The 26,906-nt window shown below is 41.6% G+C and overlaps 1 protein-coding gene across 33 annotated transcripts in view; it reads right to left on the reverse strand.

The window, feature by feature from the left end:
• The window catches only part of nrxn1a (neurexin 1a), a 1,876,207-nt gene that overhangs the window by 155,244 nt on the left and 1,694,057 nt on the right, over positions 1 to 26,906 (reverse strand). For all 33 annotated transcript variants that reach the window (XM_087991361.1, XM_087991355.1, XM_087991356.1 and 30 more), the window contains one exon: positions 1,461 to 1,632. In XM_087991361.1, the coding sequence (XP_087847487.1) occupies positions 1,461 to 1,632 (172 nt within the window). The remainder of the gene's footprint in view (positions 1 to 1,460; positions 1,633 to 26,906) is intronic.

The following is a 26,906-nucleotide window of genomic DNA, read 5'->3' on the forward strand; positions in this document are numbered from 1 at the left end:
CATGAGGAGACATAGCTTTAAATTGAGGGGTGATAGATTTAGGACAGATATCAGGGGTAGTTTCTTTACTCAGAGAGTAGTAGGGGTGTGGAACGGCCTGCCTGCAACAGTAGTAGATTCGCCGACGTTAAGGGTATTTAAATGGCCATTGGACATACATATAGATAATAATTGAATGGTGTAGGTGAGAAAGGCATCAGATTAATTTCACAGGTCGGTGCAACATTGAGGGCCGAAGAGCCTGTACTGCATTGTAACGTTCTGTGTTCTATGGATTATAAATAAACAAAGCTACAAAAGAAATATAGTACATAAGCCACACACTATCCAAAACTTTACTTTTAATATGAATTTTTGACATTACTAATGTTTTAATTTGAATAGCTGTGTGCTAGTGGGTAGATATTCATCTTGGACAATTACACAAAGTTGCCGATATTTGATTTTTTATTTATTCACTCATGAGATGTGGGCATCGCTGGCTGGCCAGCATTTATTGTCATCACTTTTGCCTTCAAGAAAGTGGTGGTGAGTTGCATTCTTGAAACACTGCAGTTCCTGTGCTGTAGGTAGATTGGTTGCCCATTATATGCAGAGCCTGATATTTAATTTCAGTGACTGCAGTGGAACTGGATGGGAGCTACTGAGCTTATGAGACAGTTGATCTGATGTCACTTATTCTGCGCAGCAGTCAAAATGAATCTTTACCAAAGGACACTGTTTACTTTGTGGATAAATGCATTGACAGTTCAAACTTCTTGTGATCAAGTAATTCATAAACTAAAGTAGTTAACCAAATGTAACCACAATGCACCATTAATCATTTAATCAAACTGAAACATTTATTGTCTTAAATTTTCACTTTTGATTTTAAATTATCTTTTGTTCTTTGTAGGAGTCTCCCCTTTGGAAGCATAGTCTTTTTTTCAAGTAACGTCGAATGTAGTATTAAATTTATTATAGATAGACTATTTGTTTCAGCTAAATGAAATTAAATGTCTGACCTGTTTATGAAGGGTATGACTTTCATAATAATGGAGTAATTAAGCATTCAGTAGAACAAGTATTATGAAACCCTGTTCTAAATTCATCTTCCATTTACTCACACAGCTTTTGTCAAAGCCTTTCCACTGTTTAAATGTTGATTTGATATTGAGGCATTGGTATTTTAGATATTTATGTATGTCACCCAGTTCATGGATGACTGTTCAAAAAAATCCAATACTGAAAATGTTATTTTATGTTGTGAACAACACTATACAATGAAACTTTAGTCTTTTTGTGTTGTCCTCTTCATCAACTGAGTTGACTGGTATTTTGTTGTTAATGATTTGGATCAGTGGGTATCCATATTGCCCTGAATAGTATATTGTCACCAATTTCAAACAGAATTATAAGTTATATATAAAAGTATGTATTATCTGTGTAAATATGATTTTGTACTGCCCTTGAGCACATACCTGATGGATAACGTTCAATGACTGGCCAGTTGTCCACCTGTAGAGTGGCATTGCCACCGCTCCGTGTAAACCGTACTATGTGGTACTTTCCATCATTTACAATACCACTTGATTCTTCAATGGTGATATCATCTGTTCCAACATTAAAAATAACTCGAATCTTTCCTTGTTCCTGCAAAGAAATAAATAGATATGGTTATTCATGCTGACGATGTTGTATATTATGCATTTTTCAATACCTATATAAAACACTGTAATTTGTAATATCAGCAGTCATAAAATCTGTTCTCATTACAATTGTATTGGAAAAACCAATTAGAGGCTTAAAATATATATTGTAATGATCCAGAACCAGATACTGACAAGGTCTTTTAGTTAGAGAGTGGGTGAATCTTACACTACTATCACATCCAGCAACAGTGTTCATGATTATTTCACTTTGCTGACCTTCTCAAAGGAAATAAAATGAAAACAAATAAAATCAGTATCTCTGCTCCATCCACTCTTTGTCAGAGAATATGACAGAATGATAATCCTTTTTCTGCCTGACTGTGCAAGTTTTTTTCTCATTTTCCAACTGTAAAGGTCCACACTGAAGGCAGTTGTGTTTCTACCGGTCCCATTTAGCCTCTATCTCCTCATGACCATTCTACATATATATGATAAGTTACAGAGTTAAATTGGCTGGTTCGAGTCACAGAATCAGATTTGTACAGCATAGAAACAGACCCTTCGGTGCCATGCCAACCAGATATCCAAACATTAATTGAGTCCCATTTGTCAGCATTTGGCCCATATACCTTCAAATCCTTCTTATCCATGTATTCATCCAGATGCCTTTTAAATGTTGTAATTGTACCAGCCTCCACCACTTCTTCTGGCAGCTCATTCCATACTACCCCCTGCATGAAAAGGTTGCCCCTCAGGTCCCTTTTATATCTTTCCTCTCTCACCTTAAACCAATGCCCTCTAGTTTTGGACTCCCCAGCCCTGGGTGAATGACCTTGTCTATTCACCCTATCAAAGCACCTTGTATTGATCACACCCCAGTTTAAAGCCTATCCTTGACTGATATCTATCCATGCAATTTCCAACAGAGGTCAAGGATCTTATTTAGATTATTGTATTTTGGAGTACAGTTGTCCATTTCTATTCAATCAGCAAATTCTTCTGTTCCATCTGGTAGTGGCAAAAACTGATGAGCAAAAGGATGGACTGGCTATAATACAATAAATTATAATTAAGAACTTATTTCATCGTCAGTTTCAAAAATATTGTTGCTGAGATTAAAAAGGCTAAAGAAGCACGCAATACCAAAACGTATATTAGGAGACACAGAACATTTCATGAACATATTTAAATCAGACTCCCACAGCGGAACTGAGGCCTGGATTAAATTAACATCTTTTAAAGCTGATTTTTAAAGGAATTAGGAAACAGTGAATTGAAAGTAGAAGTTACTTCTCCAAGCGAACTATTATTGGACCAGAAGAAACAGAGCTCTCCTTGACCCTCAAAGAAGACTTTGCCCTCCCAAGGAGCCATTTGCAAATCTCTCTCTTCTCGTGCTGTAACCAGAAACCAGCCTCCAATCAGTCCCAATCTTTGGTTTCCTCCTGTTGATTCCTGTCAGCTAAGCAAGCTATCAACTTACCTGATCGCCAAGCAGGAAACAAAAGGAAAAAGAACACAATGACAGTGCCCTACTAAATTCAGGAAGACCTGAGCATGTCTAGCCTTATCATCTTTTCTCCCTCTCCAAGCCAACACACTCTACACCATCTCCTAAATATCAGGGCCACAATGCCCATGCTTTTTGTTGCAGGTTTGGGTTGTACGATGCATTCCACACAGAATTTAGGCTGCTAGTGATATTATTTTTCTACTCTGGTACACTATTCCATGATTGCAGAACCCTAACCACAATTCCTTTCGTGATAGGTTCCTGGTTTGGCCAAGACACCCTCGGAAGACATTAAACAACAGCATATTGCACCAAGTAGAATTGCTTCATAAAAGGTACGAGGTGAATAGGTTAATTTAAAGCCTGAGAGCAGCATACCACCCACAAGTTTGTCATTAGGCAAAATTTAGAACAGCACAAAATCCAACAGAAGGGAGAAAAAAAAGCTCAACTATAATAGGGGAATTGCTTGATCATGAAATGACCTTAAAATTTCAATTAAAGCATGGTTATTTTCTAGTGGTCAAAATTATCCTAGCCTCAGACAGATTGAAACAAAATTTTAAGCTTTTGCCGTTATCTTACTCAATATCACCATTCAGCTACATATCAGATCATCTGAAATTTCTCTTTCTGCTGTTTTCATGATGATTTCAAATAAATTAAAAGATATATATGCTAACATGGTGGGAAGTTATTTTAATTAAGCACACTAAGCATCTGACCACCAAAATCCCAAATCAAAATTTCAAGCCGTGAGTTAGCAGTGTAGGCATGGCTGGTGAAAAACATTGGCGCTTTGTGAAGTTGGGACTGAGGCAAATGTTTGGGTAGAGTTACACAGACTGCATTTTTCATCATGGTTGAGAGGAGAACACAGAACAAACGTTTTAGAAAATCGATAACCGATTAAAAATTAATCATGATTTGGAGATGCTGGTATTGGACTGGGGTGTACAAAGTTAAAAATCACACAACTCTAGGTTATAATCCAACAGGTTTACTTGGAAGCTAGAGCTTCCAAAAGCAAGTGCTTCCAAATAAACCTGTTGGACTATAACCTGATATTCAAAGATTACAAATACGTATACCTCCAGCTATTGATCATCAATAGCACTTTTACCAAGGTAGCTTTCACATATTAGGAACAATCTACATAGCTTGAAACTGAATCTGCATAGTACAACAATTGATAGATATTTCTTGAATCTGTAGGGAAATGGGATAATACAAAGTATACTCTCAAATTAAATTGCTGCAGAATTAGTGACTGTGCTGAGCAAATTGATTTCCAGAGGAATTTGGCTTTAAGAGGAGAATTCCAGCATTGCTCAACAATTCACGTGACCCAGGATTTATCAATGCAATTCCCTTGCCTATTAAATATATATTTAGTGCAAAAAAAATTTAAAGGATCAAGGAAATTCAGGTCCCTTCCCTCACAACACAGTGATATCTTTGTCAGCTGAAAGAAGTGGTATTCCCGGTGGTAAAGTGTCCTCCTTTGCGCAAAACATATTTGGGTTAATTATTCAAGGGCTTGCCAGTCAGAATGCACCATTATTAAAAAAAAAATTTCAATTCAGACAGAGTGAAAAGAGCAACCTCTATTGATCAAAGCTAACAGATGATTAGTTGGCAACAGGAAGCAGAGTGTAGGCAGAAATAGACTTTTTCCTAATTCCAAGATAGAATAAGGTGTGCCATGAGGATCAGTATCAGGATCTCAAGTGTTTGCAATGAATATAAATGTTTTGGATTAAGAGGACAAAGATGGAGAGGACTGTGGATGGCACGGTGGCGCACGGTGGCGCACTGCTGCCTCACAGCGCCAGAGACCCGGGTTCAATTCCTGCCTCAGGTGACTGATTGTATGGAGTTTGCACATTCTCCCTGTGTCTGCGTGGGTTTCCTCTGGGTGCTCCGGTTTCCTCCCACAGTCCAAAGATGTGCAGGTCAGGTGAATTGGCCATGCTAAATTGCCCGTAGTGTCAGGTGAATGGGTAAATGTAGGGGTATGGATGGGTTGCACTTCGGCGGGTCAGTGTGGACTTGTTGGACTAAAGGGCCTGTTTCCACACTGTAAGTAATCTAAAAAAATCATTTGATTGTCACTTTTGCTGATAACACAAAGATTGGTGGAAGAGCAAGTTTTGAAATGGTCATAAGGAGGTTAAAAAAAGAGACAGGTAAGCTCCGTGATTGGGAAAGGATCTGGCAGATGGAATATAATGTAGGAAAAACTAAAGTTGTCCATTTTGCAGGAAGAATAAAAAGGAAACATATTATCAAAATGATGAGAAACCATCAAGCTCTGAAGTGCAGAAGGACCTGGGAGTCTTAGTGAATGAATCACACAAAGCTAGCATCCAGATACAAGTATTTAAGAAAGCTAATATAATGTTTTTATTTATTATAGGGAAATTGAATACAAAAGTAGGGAGGTTTTGCGAGAATTATACAAGGCACTGGTGAGAGCACATCTGGAGTAATGTACAGTATTGTTCACCTTATTTAAGGAAGTAGTTCAGAGTAGTTTTACAAAGTTAATATGTGGGCGATCTTATGAGGAAAGGTTGGACAGGCTAGGCTTGCATCTGCTAGAGTTTAAAAGAGTAAGAGGGGGTTTTATTGAAACATACAAGATCCTGAGGGGTTGTAACATGGTAGATGTGAACAGAATATTTCCTCTAATTAGAGAATCTTGAGAGTTTAGAGTTTAAAAGTAAGTGATTGTCCATTTAAGATGGAGGAGGTTTTATTTTTTGCTCACAGACTGTTGTGCAACTTTGCAACTCTTGCTGAAAATACAATAAAAGCAGGGTCACTAAATGGTTGACATGCTGGCTCATGGATGGCATGGTGGCTCAGTGGTTAGCACTGCTGCCTCACAATGCCAGGGACCCAGGTTCAATTCCAGCCTTGGGTGAGTGTCTGTGTGGAGTTTGCACATTCTCCCTGTGTCTGAATTCTCGTTGTTCTGCCCAAGTAAGTTCTAGGTAGGAAGGTCCATCAGTGGCTTCCATGCATAGATTCCACTGAACACCTTTCAGTGGTCACTTAACAAGCACTTAAGGAAAAATTCTTGGCCCGGTTGTTTCCTTCGGGACAAGTAATAGACTTCCCATCCTGCTGGTAAATCTATGTAGGCTGTCAATTGGAGGGAATCCCCCTCTAATTTCTGCATAATCAAGGATATGACAGCCAAACATTTACTCTTGCATCCAACCCTGATGGCTCCTCCTGCTTGTGGCTCTGAGAGCTATCACCCCCAACAACACGTTCATATGTCGCTGGTCATTGCTCCATCCGGGGAGTCTGAGAGGGGCTCCCTCAGCAACAGCCACTGCCTCCTCTGTCGTACAGCTGCCTGACGATATGACCCACCTGTGATTGACCAGCAGCTCTCAGAGGCAAGCAGATCCATGCAATCAGGAGGTCCTATCCCAGAGTTATCAGTCAGGAAGGTGATTGGTGTCAGCTCAAGGGTCTGATAGGTGCAAGATCCTGTGAACCTTTTCTGCTAAGGTTCAGTCCTCCTGTAGGCAGCATGCCTGGCTCAGGAGATTCTGCCCATTGGCTGGAAATTTAGGATCTCTCTCACGATGTGTCAGGAAGCCAGAACGGCAGGCCATTTCATGGGATGATGGTGTTTCAAAATGCTACCACCTTAGTTCTTCTGGCAGAATTAATTCAGGGATGTGATGTCCCAAGACTGAACTTCTAATCCTGCCATCAATCAAATTCCTTTGTGGGCAACAAATGAGCACTTAAGTGTCTCATTCTGCCTCGACTGGTATTAACCCAGTAGTCGGTGGGTCTGACAATGTGAAACCTTCACAACAGGTATAATTATGTGGCCTACTTCGGAGCTTCCTGGTGGGTGAAGGTTACTCAGTCAAAGGTCTCAATATTGAAAGAGGGGAGTCTCACTGCGAACCACTTCTGACTTTGCTACTGACTCACCCACTCAACGCCAAATTCCACTCCCTGCAACCCCCCCAGGAGACGTCTGTTGTCATTGGACAAAAAGAAAGAAATAACTGCAGATACTGGAAGTCTGAAACAAAAACAGAAATTGCTGGAAAAACTCAGCAGGCCTGGCAACAGCTGTGGAGAGAAATCTGTACCGAGTTAATGGTTCAGGTTCAGTGACCCTTCTTCTGAACAGTTCTGCCAGACCTGCTGCACCTTACCAGTAGCTTCTGTTTCAGGGTGGCACGGTGGCTCAGTGGTTAGCACTGCAGTCTCATAGCACCAGGGTCCCAGGTTCGATACCAGCCTTGGGCGACTGTCTGTGTGGAGTTTGCACATTCTCCCCGTGTCTGCATAGGTTTCCTCTGGGTGCTCTGGTTTCCTCTCACAGTCCAAAGATGTGCAGGTCAGGTGAATTTGCCATGCTAAATTGCCTGTAGTGTTAGGTGCATTCGTCAGAGGGAAATGGGTCTGGGTGGGTTACTCTTCGGAGAGTCGATGTGGACTTGTTGGGCCGAAGGGCCTATTTCCACACTGTAGGGAATCTAATCTAATCTAATCAGTCCCTCCTGCCATTCTGCAGCTGTGGCCGGTGTTGCTCCTCCAACCATGGTCTCTAGCAAGTGTGGTTCTGACAGCAGACATTGTCTTCTCAGTGGCAAAGAGCTAGTGAGCTCTCATTGATCGCACTGAGATTTTCACAACTGCCACCTCTGGATTCTCAGTCTAGGAAAGGCCCATTACTGGCTGCTTACCTGGATGAGTAACTAAGCAAAACAAAATTTAAGAAGTCTCTGATGCCTCCACAAAATCCAGTCGATTGCACCAGTTCACCTAGTTTCCAGATTTGACCAGTAGGAGTCCAACAGAACAAGTAAAATTTATATTTATTTGGATATTTTTCTTTAAAATTGATACTTGAAGGCAAAAGTAGATAGATTTTTGAACAGTAAAGGAATTAAGGCTTATCTTAACCGGGTGGGTAAGTGAAGCTGAGTCCACAAAAAGGTCAGCCATGATCTTATTGCCTGGTGGAGCAGGTTTGACAGGTCAGGTGACCTATTTATGCTCTTATTTCTTATGCCCTTATGTTTACTCTGCTTCCTGGTGAATCTGACAATCTGTTGATAAGTTGTAGTAAAATACTGTACAACTGCTTGAGAATTTCCAAGCTGCACCCTCCAAATAGACAAAGACATTAATAAGCTCCAGCTAAGCCAAAACCCAGAAAAGTCATCAGCCAATCACCATGTTCTCGAATATGTTCTTTTCACAGTTGACATGTCAACATGAATGTCTCATGGTGTTCAGATCAGAGTGGTGCTGGAAAAGCACAGCAGGTCAGGCAGCATCCGAGGAGCAGGAAAATCGACATTTCGGGCAAAAGTCCTTCATCAGCATCTGCAATCCTCACTTTTGCCCATGTCTCATGGTGTACCAAGTTAAAAATCACACAACACCAGAGTATAGTCCAGCAGGTTTATTTGGAAGCACTAGCATTCGGAGCACTGCTCCTTGAAGGAGCAGCCCTCTGAAAGCTAGTGCTTCCAAATAAACCTGTTGCTGTGTGAATGTCTCACATTATTCTTCTGTGACTGCATTCTGCAATACTGTACTAAAATGTCACGAATTAGGATAATAAATAGTTTTGTGAGGTACTGAAAGAAATTTCATACCATGAAAGGCACACACTTTCAGTTTCTGAAATGAAAGGAAACATTAATCGAAATGTAACTGCATTTAGAAATTGCAATAAACCTACAAAACCTGAGTAAACTATATTTTCATTCATTGTGAATTATACAGAAAAAAGGATTCGAGCTTTTCTACAACTTTTCTTTGCCATCGACATACCATGCACTGCCTCACAGTTAATGAACTTTCAAGGTGCTCTTTCATCTGCCAGCAGGCAGATACAGCAGTCAGATTGAACATGGCAATGTTCCACGTTAAATGGGCTTTTGAGGGAATAGTACTGAAGAGGACACCTGGAGACTCCTTCTGAATTGTGCCAAGGTATTTTTCGCTTCTGGCCAAACAGGCAGATGGGGCCTCATTTTAGCCACACATTTAGATGCTGGCATCTTTCACTAAGGGCTCGACTTCACATCTGCACATCAGGTGTGTTGCACCTGCACCAATGTAAAATATGGGTGTGATGACAATGTGTTGGCAATACAGCATCATCCTGCCAGTCTCCCAAAGTTCCGAAGGTGAGCAGGAATGGAAATCTACAATCTACCTGCCATTTCAGAGGTGCTTTGAACAACCTATTGAGCTTATTAACACCTAAATAAATGTCCACAACATTTCATTGTCCACTGTATTCTCAGACATTGCACATGTAAAAAGTAGAGGTGGTTTATGGTAACTATGGCAAATGGATGGAAGAAAATGCCTATTATTGTACATGATAGAAGTGCCGGCATACAGTTTAATACATATATTTTTAAAATAATATTTTTGAGCCTGATTCTGAGAGCAGAAGCTCTTTTAATTCCAACCATAACCAACTTCTTGTCTGCAGTATTGTCCCTCTGTCACATGATGACCCTGCCGAGACTGCTGATTGGCCCAGAGCTTCCTTTACACCTTATAATTGGCATTCTATGAGCTGAAATTTCACAATGTTCTGTACAAAGAATCCAATAACCTGACAAAAGAGCTCCTGAAGAAGCAAGGAATAGCTTTAGACAAAGCAGTTCAGCTAAACAATGAAAGAAAACCAATAGAACATCAGACTGTGGGAATATCATGAATTACAAACAAGACGGTTAAATAATGTCAAACAAAAATCTGTAGTATTAGATTATTCAAAGTTTAAAGAGGAGAAAACAAAAGAAATTTTGGCTACTGAGAATTGCAGTAAAGCCATAGGAATTTATCTTCCTGTTAAGTAAAGAAGCAAACAAAACAGTGAAAATAAAGGCTAGGCCAGAATTTGTTGCTTATTTCTAATTGCCCAACGGGCAGCAATGAGACTAACCAAATTAGTCCTGGTTTTGCATGCAGGTCAGTTCAGATAAGGATGCTAGGTTTTTTCCCCAATGGACAATAGCAAACCCTCAGTTGGATTTTTACAACAACCGACAATGGTCACCATTAACCAAAGTTTTTTTTAATTTCAATTTTTCATTAAATTCAAATATCACTATCCACTATGGCTGGAGTTTTACCAGAATATTAGCTTTGGATTGCGAGTGCTGTGACATTACCAATACTACCATTACCACCTCCCCTTAGAGAAATGAACATTAAACAAATAAAAGAGGGGTATCAGATGCTCTCATTGATTAACTGCACGATGTAAACTACATATAACTGGGGAGAAGTGTATACCATGTTTGAACAGCATCAGAAGAGAGCAAAGAAAATTTCACATGAGTACATTTCATAGAGACAGCTGTCCATAGCAGTCGGCAGCTGCCTCCACTCATGTCAGATTTTGCTGACCCAGGAGTATGAAATGTGCTGTGCATAAATTAGACCTGGCAGGAGCGTGTTTAAACTTTCTAGATTCATTTGGGTAGCCAGAGTCCTTCCTTGTCGAGATTGGCCTGGATTTTCACCATGGATAGACAGCCTTTTCGGCATGGTGAAAAAGACACAGGAACCTGGAAATCACAAGTCCTGCCCATTTTTTAACTTCCCATTTTGTGTAAGTGGGAATGGAGTCAGCTCAAGATTTGAAATGCTTCACAAAGTCAGCTGGCCATTTTAGTCATTAGTTGCCTTTACTCAAGTTCAACCTTGGCATCCTAGCAGTGTGAAACCAGAAGTCTGCAAACTCTACCTGGGAAGAGCAGGTCGAAACTTAAACATAGAAAATAGGAGCCTGAGTCGGTCATTCAACATTTCAATCCTGCTAAATCACTCATTATGATCATGACTGGTCATCCTACTTAATAGCCTATTCCACCCATTTCCTTTAATCCCTTTTCTTTAAGTGCATTACACCCTACACGATCTTGAAATTATAAAATGTTTTGGCCTTGACTGTTTGCTATGGTGAGTTGACTATTCCCTGGGTGAAGAAATTTCTCATCTTGGTCCTAAATGGTTTACCCAACATCCCGAGATTCTGACCCCCGGTTCTGCATTCCCTTGTCATTGGAAACATCCTTCCTGCATCTACCATGTCTAGTCCTGTTTAAATTTTACCGATTTCTACGAAATATTCCTTCATTCTTCTGAACTCCAAATATAATCCTAACTGATTAAACCACTCCTCATATGCTAGTCCTGCTATCCTGGGAATTAAGCTGGTCAACCTTCACTACACTCCTTTTAAAGCAAGAGCATCCTTTCTCAGATAAGGATACTAAAACTGCACACAAATTCCAGTTATGATCTCACCAAGGCCCTGTCTAATTGCAGCAAGACATCCCCGTTCCTGCACCAAACTTCTCTCGCTATGGACAGCGAAATATCCTTGTCTTTGTTACTGCCTACTGCAACTGCAAGCTTACCTGAGTGACTGGTGTACAAGAACACCAAGCTCTCATGGCATATTCCTGTCACTTAAATTACAGCCAGTCCTGTCTTCCTGTTTTGCTACCAAAGTAGATAGCCTCATATTTATCCACGTTATACTGCATCTGTCATACATTTGCCCACTCACTCAGCCAGTCCAACTCATACTGAAGAATCTCTCCATCCTTCTCACAGCTCACCCTCCTACCCAAGTTTGTGCCATCTGCAAATTTAGAGATATTACATTTATTTTCCTTATCTAAATCATATATTACATATATAATATTAAAATAAATGTGTAAGTATCTGGGGTCCACACAATGATCCCTGCAATACCCTAGTGGTCACTGCCTGCCATTTATTCATAGTCTTTGTTTCCTGCCTGCCAAACAATTTTCTATTCATCTCTTTACATGACTCCCATTATCATAAACTTCAATTTTATACACTAATCTCTTATGTGGGACTTCATCAAAAGCCTTCTGAAAGTTCAAATCAATCACATCCACTGACTTGGTTCATTTTCTTTGAAAGTTGCGAATACCTTTAGAGAGAAAAGGTACTCCTTTGAATACAGTCCCAGCACACCTTTGAAGAATGTCAGTGGAGCTTTGAGGTAGGTAAGATGCCTTTGGAATGATTACAAGGTGAATGTGCATAAAGCGTGCACACATATATTCATTGTCAAATTCATTGGAGCTGCTATAACCATTTGTCAAAAATATCAAAAGCTCCTGTCAAAAGAACCCCTCAAAAATGTCGACAGGAATTGTCAAATTAAGTTGCCAAAATTGTCATGAGGCCATGTCAAAAGTAACTGTAAAAGGGATCTGTCAAGGTACTTAAAATTCTGCCTTTTAGACTTCTGAGAAAAAAGGCGTGGGGTTAAAGAAATGACACATGGCTTGCCACTTCACTGCCTTTTGACATAATCCTGTATGTTGCTTTCATGGATTATCTCCATACAATTGATTTCACAACCATTCATTATTACAGGGGAACGCCTGCCACATCAGAGCTTGATTGATAGAACCAACAAGTTAAAAAGAAAACTTTTGAAGTGGGACTACAATGTAAATAAATTCCAATGTTTGCTATGATAATGGATCTAGCACTTCAATGAAATGTTTGTTCCTACAAGGCATTATTCAGTTGATGGAATTCAAGTAGAGAAAATGGATTTCATTAATGACAGTGCTCTTTTTTCCCATACTGAAATTTGCAATGTTTACTTAAAATTTTATTTAATAGAATGTTATTTTATCCCATCACTGCAAGACTCCTAATATCTTGCAATGGTAGATACTGTATGAATTTTCATTGTTGGTATAGGGCAAAGGGAAATAGCAGGGAGAGGCATATGTTGGAACTAAATCATCATATGTTGGCATAGAGACTATAAAGGGCTGGGGTGATTACTGAAGCATAAGGTGGCAAGGAAGGTGTAAAGGAGTTAAGGAGTTAAGGGGTTAAGGAAGGTGAAGAGGCATAACATGAGATTAGTTGCCGTGTAATGTGTCAGAGGTGAGGGGATGTTTTATTGGTTTTGGCTGAAACTTCAACGAAATGCTGCTGCACCTTCTATCTGATCCACCTCTTCAACAGCCTCCACTCTCGGTCTGGGTCCATTCAGCATCTGTGCTAATCGAGATACTTTCCCCACTGACTGAAAATCAGACAGCAGGGAGTGATTTTGTAAAGGCCATGGAGTTTATGGAGTTAGTAATTCTCCCAACTCTGTGCACCCCAACTTTGGCTCATAATCCTGACCAAAAAATACCCCTTTGGGTATGGTGCCTGGACACAGTAGGCAGGGGTATGGCATTCTGTTTTGGATTGTTAAAATGAATGTGGGAGTCCATGCTGCTGAAAGTATCAGATAATCCTGGTCAAGGTTACAGCGAAAACAATTGGTAAGTTCACCGCCAAACTGCTCATTCCCTCAACCCGTCAACAATGCATTAGACACAATGAACCCACCTCCTCAGTCCTTTTCTTCATTATTATTCAGATTTTTAGCACAAGGGCTTCATCAATTGTCTATTGCTGAGCAGCTGGAATGGTACAAAGTGAAGAGCTAGTCACGAATTGCACTAAATTAGGGAGGTTTGGATAAGACCAGGGGGCAAAGCTGCCCATCACATTAGTGTGGCTCCCTGACCAAATGGCTACAGCTGGCAAATGGATTTGACTGAGAGTTTGAGGCCCAGTGGCAATAAATGGCAACACACTCTGCTTCCCTTTAACTGATCAACAACAGCCATCACTAGAAACCCTTGCCGTTCTTTCAAAATTCAAACCTTCCTCTCAAATAAACTTTTAATGACCCCGATTAAGTGAATCAATTGACCTTAATCAGAAAGGAAACATGATTGCTGAACCTTCCATTCTCCCTGCCTCAGACTGAGGATGAACCAGGCCATTTGCAAACATGGTTTAGACCGAAGAGATGAGCTTCAAACTATATACCACTTCAATCACTAATCACTGGTACCCCCACTTCCATAAACTTGCCCGATTCCCCAAATCTTACAAATGAAATCCTCAGCAATTCTTTATTACTTTTAAACATAGCCATGATGAAAAAAATCTTGACTAGCCTCCTCTGCCCATCAGAAACTTGAGGTAGTCCAAACTTCTGTTGCCCAGGAATGCATTCAGACCAAATACAATTTGCTCTCAAGCCCAGTGCTCAGTGACTGACACCCTCCCAGTTAAGCAATACCTCAATTTTCAAATCTTTAACCCCATTTCCATAATTTCATTATTCCCCTTCTCTGTAAAGCCCACAATTAGAGTAATAGAGTCATACAGATGTACAGCATGGAAACAGACCCTTCGGTTGAACCCGTCCATGCCGATCAGATACCCCAACCCAATCTAGTCCCACCTGCCAGCACCCGGCTCATATCCCTCAAATGTCTCTTATATGTTGCAATTGTACCAGCCTCCACCACATCCTCTGGCAGCTCATTCCATACACGTACCACCCTCTAAATGAAAACTTTGCCCCTTAGGTCTCTTTTATATCTTTCCCCTCTCACCCTAAACCTATGCCCTCTAGTTCTGGACTCCCCGACCCCAGGGAAAAGACTTTGTCTATTTATCCTATCCATGCACCTCATGATTTTGTAAACCTCTATAAGGTCACCCCTCAGCCTCCGACGCTCCAAGGAAAACAGCATCAGCCTGTTCAGCCTCTCCCAGTAGCTCAAATCCTCCAACCCTGGCAACATCCTTGTAAATCTTTTCTGAACCCTTTCAAGTTTCACAACATCTTTCCGATAGGAAGGAGACCAGAATTGCATGCTATATTCCAACAGTGGCCTAACCAATGTCCTATACAGCCGCAACATGACCTCTGAACTCCTATACTCAATACTCTGGCCAATAAAGGAAAGCATACCAAACGCCTTCTTCACTATCCTATCTACCTGCGACTCCACTTTCAAGGAGCTATGAACCTGCACTCCAAGGTCTCTTTGTTCAGCAACACTCCTTAGGACCTTACCATTAAGTGTATAAGTCCTGCTAAGATTTGCTTTCCAAAAATGCAGCACCTCGCATTTATCTGTATTAAACTCCATCTACCACTTCTTAGCCCATTGGCTCATCTGGCCCAGATCCTGTTGTAATCTGAGGTAACCCTCTTCGCTGTCCACTACACCTCCAATTTTGGTGTCATCTGCAAACTTACTAACTGTACCTCTTATGCTCGCATCTAAATCATTTATGTAAATGACAAAAAGTAGAGGACCCAGCACCGATCCTTGTGGCACTCCACTGGTTACAGGCCTCCAGTCTGAAAAACAAGCCTCTACCACCACCCTCAGTCTTCTGCCTTTCAATCGTTCTGTATCCAAATGGCCAATTCTTCCTGTATCCCATGAGATCTAACCTTGCTAATCAGTCTCCCATGGGGAACCTTGTTGAACGCCTTACTGAAGTCCATATAGATCACATCTACTGCTCTGCCCTCATCAATCTTCTTTGTTACTTCTTTAAAAAACTCTATCAAGTTTGTGAGACATGATTTCCCACGTACAAAGCCATGTTGACTATCCCTAATCAGTCCTTGCCTTTCCAAATACATGTACATCCTGTCCCTCTGGATTCCCTCCAATAACTTGCCCACCACTGAGGTCAGGGTCACCGGTCTATAGTTCCCTGGCTTGTCTTTACCGCTCTTCTTAAACAGTGGCACCACGTTTGCCAACCTCCTGTGACTATCGATGATACAAATATCTTAGCAAGAGGCACAGCAATCACTTCTCTAGTTTCCCACAGAGTTCTCGGGTACACCTGATCAGGTCCTGGGGATTTATCCACCTTTAACCATTTCAAGACATCCAGCACTTCCTCCTCTGTAATCTGGACATTTTGCAAGATGTCACCATCTATTTCCCTACAGTCTATATCTACCATATCCTTTTCCACAGTAAATACTGATGCAAAATATTCATTTAGTATCTCCCCCATTTTCTGTGGCTCCACACAAAGGCCGCCTTGCTTATCTTGGAGAGGCCCAATTCTCTCCCTAGTTACTCTTTTGTCTTTAATATATTTGTAAAAACCCTTTGGATTCTCCTTAATTCTATTTGCCAAAGCTATCTCATGTCCCCGTTTAGCCCTCCTAATTTCCCTCTTAAGTATACTCCTACTTCCTTTATACTCTTCTAAGGATTCACTCGATCTATCCTGTCTATACCTGACATTTGCTTCCTTCTTTTTCTTAACCAAGCCCTCCATTTCTTTAGTCATCCAGCATTCCCTATACCTACCAGTCTTCCCTTTCACCCTGACAGGAATATACTTTCTCTGTGAGATGTTAGTGCATCCCTAAACTCTTGAGTCTCACCAAAATTTTAATCATTCCAATGTTGGAGGCTAGGCTTTCATATTCTAAGTGCTTGAAGTCACTGCCAAAACCTTAGAAAAAGATGGATTCCAGCTAGGGCTAGGCAATGCATGCCAACAATACTCACAGCCCAATGATGCCTAACAATACACGTTGGAATTACTTTGATCCAAAATTATTTCCCAAAACATTGCATAATATGAGTATATTGAGAATGCTGAATCCATAAATGACATCATTGCCCAGAGAAGAACATAATGTTACACTGCAGAAAAATCCTTGAAATCACTAGAATCATAATTTGCAACTTTTGTTTTCTTTTTTCCAATCTCAGATGCCTTAAGTTTCTGAATAGTTCAGAATTTACAATAGCATCAACAAGCACTTTGAAATCTTTAAGGTCAAAACACCCACGAGCAAAAGCAAGCAAAATAGTCTCCAAAAGCTTTAAAATGCTTTGTGAATCTCTCAAGATCCAATAAACATTTAAAATTATTACCTGAAGACTTGAATCACTTGTAGTTGGTGTGCAGAAACATGAAGCAACATTAGGGACAGATCCAACAGATGCCAGTTTTGTAAAGTCACACTTTACCCCCCATTTAAATATTTTCATGTAGCTCATGCCTGATGAAGATTTCCAACTGCCGGGAATTGGGTCTGGAATTAAAAGGGCATAATGGTCACCAACCCACTGATTAAAAAATGGGGAGAGCGTGGGATTTCATCCATGATACTTACAGCTGCTTTACATCAATTTAAAGCTGGGAGCATTACTCATTGCTTAAGATGAGACTTCTGGCTGTTCATCAGTAGCAAGTCTTGCCTTAGGTAGCTACTATCAACTGAATTGTTAATAGCTCTCTTGTCCCAAGAAGGTAATGACTTAGTAGTATTATCACTGGACTGTTAAGAGACCTAGGCAATGTTTGGGGAGCCAGGATCAAATCCCACCATGGCAGATGGTGAAATTCATTGCATATCTGCAGTTAAGAGTCTCATGATGGCTGTGAATCTATTGTCGATTATCAGAAAAACCCATCTGGTTCATTAATGTCTTTTAGGGAAGGAAACTGCCATCCTTACCTGTTGTGGCTTACATGTGACTCCAGATCCACAGCAATGTGGTTGACGCTTAACTGTCCTCTTGGCAATAAATACTGGCTCAGCCAATGATGCCTTCATCCCGTGAATGAACTTAAAAAAGCACCACTCGAAAGGATGGCCATTCTACGATGACATGATGGGAACCCAGGTATGTCAAGGGTCAGGGAACTCAGTGAGGGGAAGAGAGTGGAAGGTGGGGCCAGGACTAGACGGAAGGATGACCTTGGGGGTGGCGGTGGGGGGGTGGGTGGAGGGGGGTTGGGGGTCGTGGGGCAGAAGTTCCAGAAATAGCTCCAGGAGATTCACAAAGGAGGTTCCCGCCACCTCACTTCTCCTAACTCAAACTACACAACTTCCTGATGGGCCTCCTGTATTGTGTGGGTTGTCTCCTGGCATGGGTCAAACACTGTCAGAAATATGATGAAGCCCTTAAGAGGCCTGTTAAAGGGTCCAATTGGTGGATGTGCCACTATCATAACCCCCAAAACATTTCAGATGGGTCAAGGTCAGGGTCATGCGAGTACATGGTAGATAACTCTCCCACTGAAATTTACATGCTTTCCTGCCTTCAACTGCACCAGCCCAGGCCCATCAGACCTCGCTTTAGGTGCCTGGAAAATGAAGTTACCTTTGTTTTTACGATACACATCATTTTCCAGAAGATGAAGGCTGGCTTTTAAGCTCTTGGGCTGGCACATTTGAAGGTGGGGAAGCACATAACATTCAGTGAGTGATTTACTTTTGCTTTCACAGTTCACTTCATTTTCCACATGTTATCATAACGTATTAAAGTGCAAACAATGGAGTAAAGCGAGGAAAACTGGATTACATAGACATAAATAATCAGCGAAACAACCGAGAAATGAATTCCTGAATTCACACTGAAGAATGCAGCAAACACATGATACAATGCATTATCATTACCATCTAACAGAGATTCCAGACAAGCACATGAGAAGATATTTAGTAAACTTCTTGGGGACCTGATTGATATGTTCCAGAAAGGCTTGCTTCAAAAACTAAAGTTTCGACATGTAGCATTGTATGGATCATTAATTTCAAGAATTACTGAAATTCTCACATATAGATATCATAGCTGAAAGGAAAGGCTAGAGGAGCAGCAGAGGCTGAGGGGAGACTCGATAGAAGTCCATGAAATTATGAGATGCACAGATAGGATTGACAGTCAGGATCTATTTCCCCCAGAGTTGAAATGTCTAATACTAAGGGGCATTCATTTCAGGTGAGAGGGGGAAAGTTCAAAGGAGAAGTGAAGTGCAAAGTTCTTACACAGAGAGGTCAGTGTCTCGACCGTGCTGCCAGGGTGGTGGTGGAGGCAGATACGATAGTGGCATTGAAGAGGCTTTTAGATAAGCACATGAATATGTATAGAATGGAGGGATATGGATCAAGGGCAGGCAGAAGGTATTTAATTTGGCCTCATGTTTGGCACAACATCATAGGCCAAATGGTCTGTTTCTGTGCTATACTGTTCTATGCTGTATATTCTATATTGCAGAATTATAAATAATGTATGTGAAAACAGAATCATAAAAGATACCATTCAATTCAGCTTTGTTGGTGACATTTACCAAGAGGGATTAAGTCTACTCCCACTCTTCACTTCTAATACACCTTAATATTCTTTTTGCCAATCTATCTCAATCCCTTTGAAGATAGGTTATGGTCTCTGCTCCTGTATTAATTTCACATTTTTGCCACACTCTGCCTGAAAAGAAATGCTTCAAGTTTTTTGTTCTTTCTGTCTTTATTATAAATTTGCTCCTTCTACTTCTTTTGTCACCAACCAGCAAGAATAGTCAATCAGTACTCACTTTCTAATAGCTGTTCAATATTATGAAGACTTTTTTCATGTCACCTAATAAGCTCCCATTTTTCAATATCGTTTATAACTGTATTGCCTCATTCCTAAACACGTCTGTAAAATTACACTCTTCTATTTTCCTACCTTATAATAGGTTGTCAAAAACATAATATGCTGACTGTAGTTACTAAACTATTGTACACATTTAATATTAGAACATAGAACAGTACAGCACAGAACAGGCCCTTCAGCCCACGATGTTGTGCCGGCCACTGATCCTCATGTATGCACCCTCAAATTTCTGTGACCATATGCATGTCCAGGAGTCTCTTAAATGTCCCCAATGACCCTGCCTCCACAACTGCTGCTGGCAACGCATTCCATGCTCTCACAACTCTCTGTGTAAAGAACCCACCTCTGACATCCCCTCTATACTTTCCTCCAACCAGCTTAAAACTATGACCCCTCGTGTTAGTCATTTCTGCCCTGGGAAATAGTCTCTGGCTATCGACTCTATCTATGCCTCTCATTATCTTGTAAACCTCAATTAGGTCCCCTCTCCTCCTCCTTTTCTCCAATGAAAAAAGTCCGAGCTCAGTCAAACTCTCCTCATAAGATAAGACCTCCAGTCCAGGCAGGATCCTGGTAAACCTCCTCTGAACCCGCTCCAAAGCATCCACATCTTTCTTATAATAGGGCGACCAGAACTGGACGCAGTATTCCAAGTGCGGTCTAACCAAAGTTTTATAGAGCTGCAACAAGATCTCACGACTCTTAAACTCAATAACCCTGTTAATGAAAGCCAAAACACCATATGCTTTCTTAACAACCCTGTCCAATTGGGTGGCCATTTTAAGGGATATGTACCTGCACCCCAAGATCCATCTGTTCCTCCACACTACCAAGAATCCTATCCTTAATCTTGTACTCAGCTTTCAAATTCGACCTTCCAAAATGCATCACCACGCATTTATCCAGGTTGAACTCCATCTGCCATCTCTCAGCCCATCTCTGCATCCCATCAATGTCCCGCTGCAGCCTACAACAGCCCTCTATACTGTCAACGACACCTCCAACCTTTGTGTCATCTGCAAACTTGCTGACCCATCCTTCAATCCCCTCATCCAAGTCATTAATAAAAATTACAAACAATAGAGGCCCAAGGACAGAGCCCTGTGGAACACTATTCACCACAGACTTCCAGGCAGAATATTTTCCTTCTATTACCACTCGCTGTCTTCTGTTGGCCAGTCAATTCTGTACCCAGACAGCTATGTTCCCCTGAATCCCATTCCTCCTGACCTTCTGAATGAGCCTACCATGGGGAACCTTATCAAATGCCTTGCTGAAGTCCATATACACCACATCCACAGCTCGACCCTCATCAACTTTTCTAGTCACATCCTCAAAGAACTCGATAAGGTTTGTGAGGCATGACCTGCCCCTCACAAAGCCATGTTGACTGCATTTAATCAAGCCATGCTCTTCCAGATGGTCATAAATCCTATCCCTCAGAATCCTTTCTAACACCTTGCAGACGACAGACGTGAGACTTACTGGTCTGTAATTGCCGGGGATTTCCCTATTTCCTTTCTTGAAGAGAGGAATTACATTTGCCTCTCTCCAGTCCTCAGGTACGACTCCAGTGGAGAGCGAGGATGCAAAGATCTTCGCAAGTGGCGAAACAATTGCATTTCTCGTTTCCCAAAGCAGCCGAGGACAAATCTGGTCCGGGCCTGGCGACTTGTCAATCTTAATGTTTGACAAAATTTTCAGCACATCAGCTTCCTCTATCTCTATCCATTTCAGCATGCACACCTGTTCTTCAAAGGTTTCATTCACTACAAAGTTCGTTTCTTTTGTAAAGACAGAAGCAGCAGGTAAAGACAGAGTCTGAGGAGGTAGGGCTTCCCCTACCTCCTCAGACTCCACACACAAATTCCCTATGCTATCCCTGATCGGCCCTACTCTTTCTTTGACCATTCTCTCATTCCTCACATAAGTGTAAAATGCCTTTGTGTTCTCCCTAATCTGTTCTGCCAAGCCTTTCTCATGCCCCCTCCTGGCTCTCCTCAGACCATTTTTAAGCTCCTTCCTCGCCTGCCTGTAATCCTGTAGAGCTGAGCTTGACCCTAGCTTCCTCCACCTTATGTAAGCTACCTTTTTCCTTTTGACGAGAAGCTCCACCGCTCTCGTCATCCAAGGTTCCTTTATCTTACCACTTCTTGTCTGTCTCAGAGGGAGATATTTATTCATTACTTGCAACAACTGTTCCTTAAACAGTCTCCACATGTCTATAGTGCCTTTACCATGGAACAATTGCTCCCAATCCATGCTTCCTAACTCATGTCTAATCGCATCATAGTTTCCTCTTCCCCAATTAAATATCCTCCCATTTTGCCTAATCCTCTCCTTCTCCATAGCTATGTAGAATGTGAGGCAGAGCTGAAAATGTGTTGCTGGAAAAGCACAGCAGGTCAGGCAGCATCCAAGGAACAGGGGAATCGACGTTTCGGGCATAAGCCCTTCTTCAGGATGTGAGGCAGTTGTGGTCACTATCACAAAAATGCTCTCCCACCACAAGATCTGATACCTGCCCTGGCTCATTTCCAAGCATTAAGTCTAGAATGGCCTCTCCCCTCATCGGCCTGTCAACGTACTGAGTTAGGAAACCCTCCTGAACACACCTTACAAAAACAGCTCCATTCAAATCTTCTGCTCGAAGGAGGTTCCAATCAATGTTGGGAAAGTTAAAGTCACCTATTACAACAACCCTACTACGTCCACACTTTTCCAAAAATCTGCCGACCTATGCTTTCTTCCATCTCCCTGCTGCTATTGGGGGCCTGTAGTAAACCCCGAAAGAGGTGATTGCTCCCTTGCTGTTCCTAATTTCCACCCATACTGACTCGGTAGGCAGATCTTCCTCGACAATGGAAGCTTCTGTAGCTGTGATACCCTCTCTGATTAGTAGTGCTGCACCCCCTCCTCTTTTCCCCCCCTCCCTATTCTTTTTAAATGCTCTAAACCCTGGAACATCCAGCAACCATTCCTGCCCCTGAGAAACCCATGTCTCTGTTATGGCCACAGCATCATAGCACCAGGTACTGATCCATGCTCTAAGTTCGTCACACTTTTATTCCTGATACTCCTTGCGTTAAAGCAAACACACTTTAACTGATACCTTGGTTCCTTGCCAGGAAAATCCTTCCCACTAGCTGGTCTACCTCTTGCTATTGCCTCATCTGCATCAACTCTCACCTCCGGTATACAGCTCAGGTTCCCACCCCCCTGCCATACTAGTTTAAACCCTCTCGAACTACTCGAGCAAACCTTCTACCCAGGACATTGGTCCACTTCCATTCAGATGCAACCCGCCCTTCTTGTACAGGTCCCACCTTCCCCAGAAGGCATCCCAATTATCTACTTATCTGAAGCCCTCCCTCCTACACCAGCTGCGCAGCCACATATTAAGCTGTGCCCGTTCCCTGTTCCTCGCCTCGCTATCTTGTGGCACCAGTAGTAAACTAGAGAACACTACTCTATTCGTCCTTGTTTTGATTTCCATGCCTTTAGGTACAAAACCAAAATATTTTGGTCTCTTTTCTGACTCAATACCACTCTTAACAACTTGTTTATCTGAGTCTCAAGATCCTTCTGTATTCTTATTTATCAATTGAAATCTTAACACTTAAGATCATTAAAGAAGGGAATGAGTTGTCTATCTGTAACAGCTGAAAATGTGCAGTTGGTTTATGAGAAGAAAGATATTATGATTCATCAGCTTGATTGTGACGATTTAGATATAAATATCGAGATTGCTGTTCAGCAACATCCAGTTATTGTCTATGCGGAACTTGCAATGAAACAACGTAATACTGCTGTCAATTAAAAGAAAATAAATTGCTCTTCTTTAACCCTTAATGGGAATTTTGAAACTCTGCTGTGCAATGTTATCATGCCAATATATTATTATGCTCTTTCAAACTTCTCTCAGTCTCAGTGAAGGGGTTAACTATTTTAAAAAAAACATTTTGTTAAAACCTTTACAAAAATTAATTTAGCGCAAATGTGTTAACTGTCTGTATGATAAAATTCCTGATGTGGAGACGCCTATTGGACTGGGGTGGACACGATCAGAAGTCACATGACACCAGGTTATAGTCCAACAGGTTTATTTGAAATCACAAGCTTTCGGAGCGCTGCTCCTTCATCAGGTGACGTGAAAAGAAGCACACAGGCACAGAATTTATGGGTAGAGAGATCAAGGTGGCACAGTGGCTTAGTGGTTAGCACTGCTGTCTCACAGCGCCAGGGACCAGGCTTTGATTCCAGCCTTGGGCGACTGTCTGTGTGGAGTTTGCACATTCTCCCGTGTCTGTGTGGGTTTCCTCCCACAGTCAAAAGATGTGTAGGTGAGGTGAATTTCCCATAGTATTAGGTGCAGTAGTCAGAGGGAAATGGGTCTGGGTGGGTTACTCTTTGGAGGGTCGGTGTGGACTTGTTGGGTTGAAGGGCCTGTTTTCACACTGTAGAGAATCAAAAATAGATCATACAAGTGGCAGATTTCAAATGAACCTGTTGGACTATAACCTGGTGTTGAGTGACTTCTGACCGGAATAATTTCGACAACTAGTTTATTGTTTTGTGCAATCGACATGAAGTAAAAATATAACCATACAAAAGAAGCAGATCAAGAACTGGCAGAAGCGTTTGTTTTTCCTTTTTTGGGGGGATTTGTGCATTACTGGCAAGACCAGCATTTGTAACCCATTCCTAAATGCTCTTGAACTGCATGTCTTACAAGGTCATAGCTAATTCTGATGAAATTCTGCAAAAACCTTCAAATTCTGATTGGCAATTACTCTGCATCAAGAGCGCTCCAAACAAGTCCCCTACGTCAAGACAATTTAAAGAGTTGACTCACTTAAACTTAACAGTTACCCGGGAAATGTATTTGACTGAGCACGGCATTAAGGAGCGCAAGCAAAACTGAAGTCATTGGGAACTGGGGAAAGACTTTCCATATTGGAAACAAAGGAAGATGGTTGTGGTTGTTGGAGGCCGATCACCTCAGTTCCAGGACATCTCTGCAGGATTTCATGATCGCACTCCAGGACCAACCATCTTCGTCTGTTTAATTAATGATCTTCCCTCCATTACAAGGTGAGAAGGAGATGTTTGCTGTACCATTCAGTACCATTCTCATCTTCGCAGATCCTGAAGTAATCAACATCCGAAAGCAGCAAGACTTGGACAATATCCAGATATCCATTTGCATCACACAAATACCATGTAATGACCAGCTCCGAGTTGAGAGTGTGTTGCTGGAAAAGCACAAGCAGCTCAGGCAGCATCCGAGCAGCAGGAAAATCGACATTTCGGGCCGGAGCCCTTCATCAGGAAATTATGATTTTCCTGCTCCTCGGATGCTGCTTGACATGCTGTGCTTTTCCAGCAACACACTCTCAACTCTGATCTCCAGCATCTGCAGACCTCACTGTCTCCCAGCTCCAATAAGAGACAATCTAACCACCACCTCTTGACATTCAAAGATGTTACTATTAACATCCTGGGGATTACCATTGACCATAGACTCAACTGGACTCACCACATATCAATGGCTACAAGAAAAGTCAGAGACTAGGAATACTGCAGCACTTCCTGAGTCCCCCAAAACCTGTCCACCATCCACTGAGCACAAGTCTAAATGTGATGAAATACTGCACACTTGCCTGGATGAGAACAGGGAGAAAGTGAGGACTGCAGATGCTGGAGATCAGAGCTGAAAAAATGTGTTGCTGGAAAAGCGCAGCAGGTCAGGCAGCATCCAAGGAGCAGGAGAATCAATGTTTCGGGCATAAGCCCTTCTTCAGGAATGAGAGCAGCTCCAACAACACTCAAGAAGCTTGACACCATCCAGGACTTGTTTGGCTCCATATTCACAAATATCCATTCCTTCCACCAGTAAAGCTCAGTAACACCAGTGTATACCATCTACAAGATGCACTGCAGACATTTACCAAGGATCCTCAGACAGCACCTTCTAAACCCATGACCACTACAGTTTCGGCAAACAAGATACAGCAGAGATATGATAACAGCACGACCCACAAATTTCCCTCCAAGCCAGTCACCATCCTCACTTGGAAACATGTCATAATCATAAATCATCTAAGCAGAATCAGTATGGTTTCATGAAAGGGAAACGCTGTCTGACAAATATGTTAGAGTTTCTTGAGGAAGTTTCAACCAGAGTGACGAGAGGGGAACCAGCAGATATGTTGTATTTGGACTTCCAGAAAGTGTTCGACAAAATGTCCCACAAAAAGGTTAAGTCATAAGCTAAGAGTCCACTGTGTTGGAGGTAGTATATTGCCACAGATAAGGAATTGGCTCATGGGCAGGAAATGGTGAGTGGGAGTAAAGGGTTCTTTTTCAGGTTGGAGACGATTGACTAGTGGGTCCATAGGGATCAGTGCTGGGACCTCATCAGTTTATAATATATATTTATGGCTTGGAAGAAGGAAGTGACTATGCTGTAGCTAAATTTGTAGGTAATACTAAAATAGGTGGAAAGACAAGTTATGAGAGGGACACAAACAGTTAACAGAGAGATATTGATAAGTTAACTAAGTGGGCAAATGTTGGAAATGGGTTGCTATATGGGAAAATATGAATCTGTTAATTTTGGAAGGGAGAAGAAAAGACAATATTATTTAAATGGATAAAGTTTGTAGAAAGTTACAACACATCAGTTCGTGGGGGTACTTATGCATGAAACACAGAAAGCTAGCACACAGCTGCAGCAGGTAATCAAGAAAGCAAATGGAATATTGGACCTTAGTTCAAGGAATTTAAGAGTAGGGAAATCGTTCTGCCACTGTTAAGGTGCTGGTGAGACCACATCTGGAGTATTGTGAACAATTTTGGCCCCCTTTTTAAGGAAACATATCATTTCATTGGAGACAGTTCAGAGGAGTTTCACTAGGATGATCCCTGTGTCTGGAGGGATTGCCTTATGAAAAAATGGCTAAACCGGTTGGGAATCTACTCACTGAAGTATTTCATTGAAACATGAAGAATTCTTAAGGTGCTTGACAGGGTAAATGCTAAGATAATGTTTCCCCTCATAGAAGAGTCTAGGTCCAGAAGGCATAGTCTCAGACTAAAGGGATGCCAATCTAAGACTGAGATGAAGAGAAATTTCTTCTATCGGAGGATTGAGTGTCTTTGGAACTTCTTTGCACACAAAGCTTTGGGCTAGAATCCTTGTGTATATTTAAGACTTAAATAGATAGATTATTGAACAGTCAGGGAAATCAAGGCTCATGGGCAAAGAAAGTGGACGTGAGGAATACTGTATTAGCCATAATCCAATTGAATGGCAGAGCAGGCTCGAGAGGCTGAATGGCCTACTGCAAATCTTACTGCCTATGGCCTTATATCACCATTCCGAAGTATCACTGGGTCAAAATCCTGAAACTTGCTCCCAAAGAGAATTGTAGGGTGTACTTGCAGTCA

This window comes from Chiloscyllium plagiosum, unplaced genomic scaffold (assembly GCF_037043375.1).
Source record: "Chiloscyllium plagiosum isolate Xiang-an unplaced genomic scaffold, Cpla_swu_hap1 HiC_scaffold_10, whole genome shotgun sequence".
In the NCBI taxonomy this organism is placed as follows: domain Eukaryota; kingdom Metazoa; phylum Chordata; class Chondrichthyes; order Orectolobiformes; family Hemiscylliidae; genus Chiloscyllium; species Chiloscyllium plagiosum.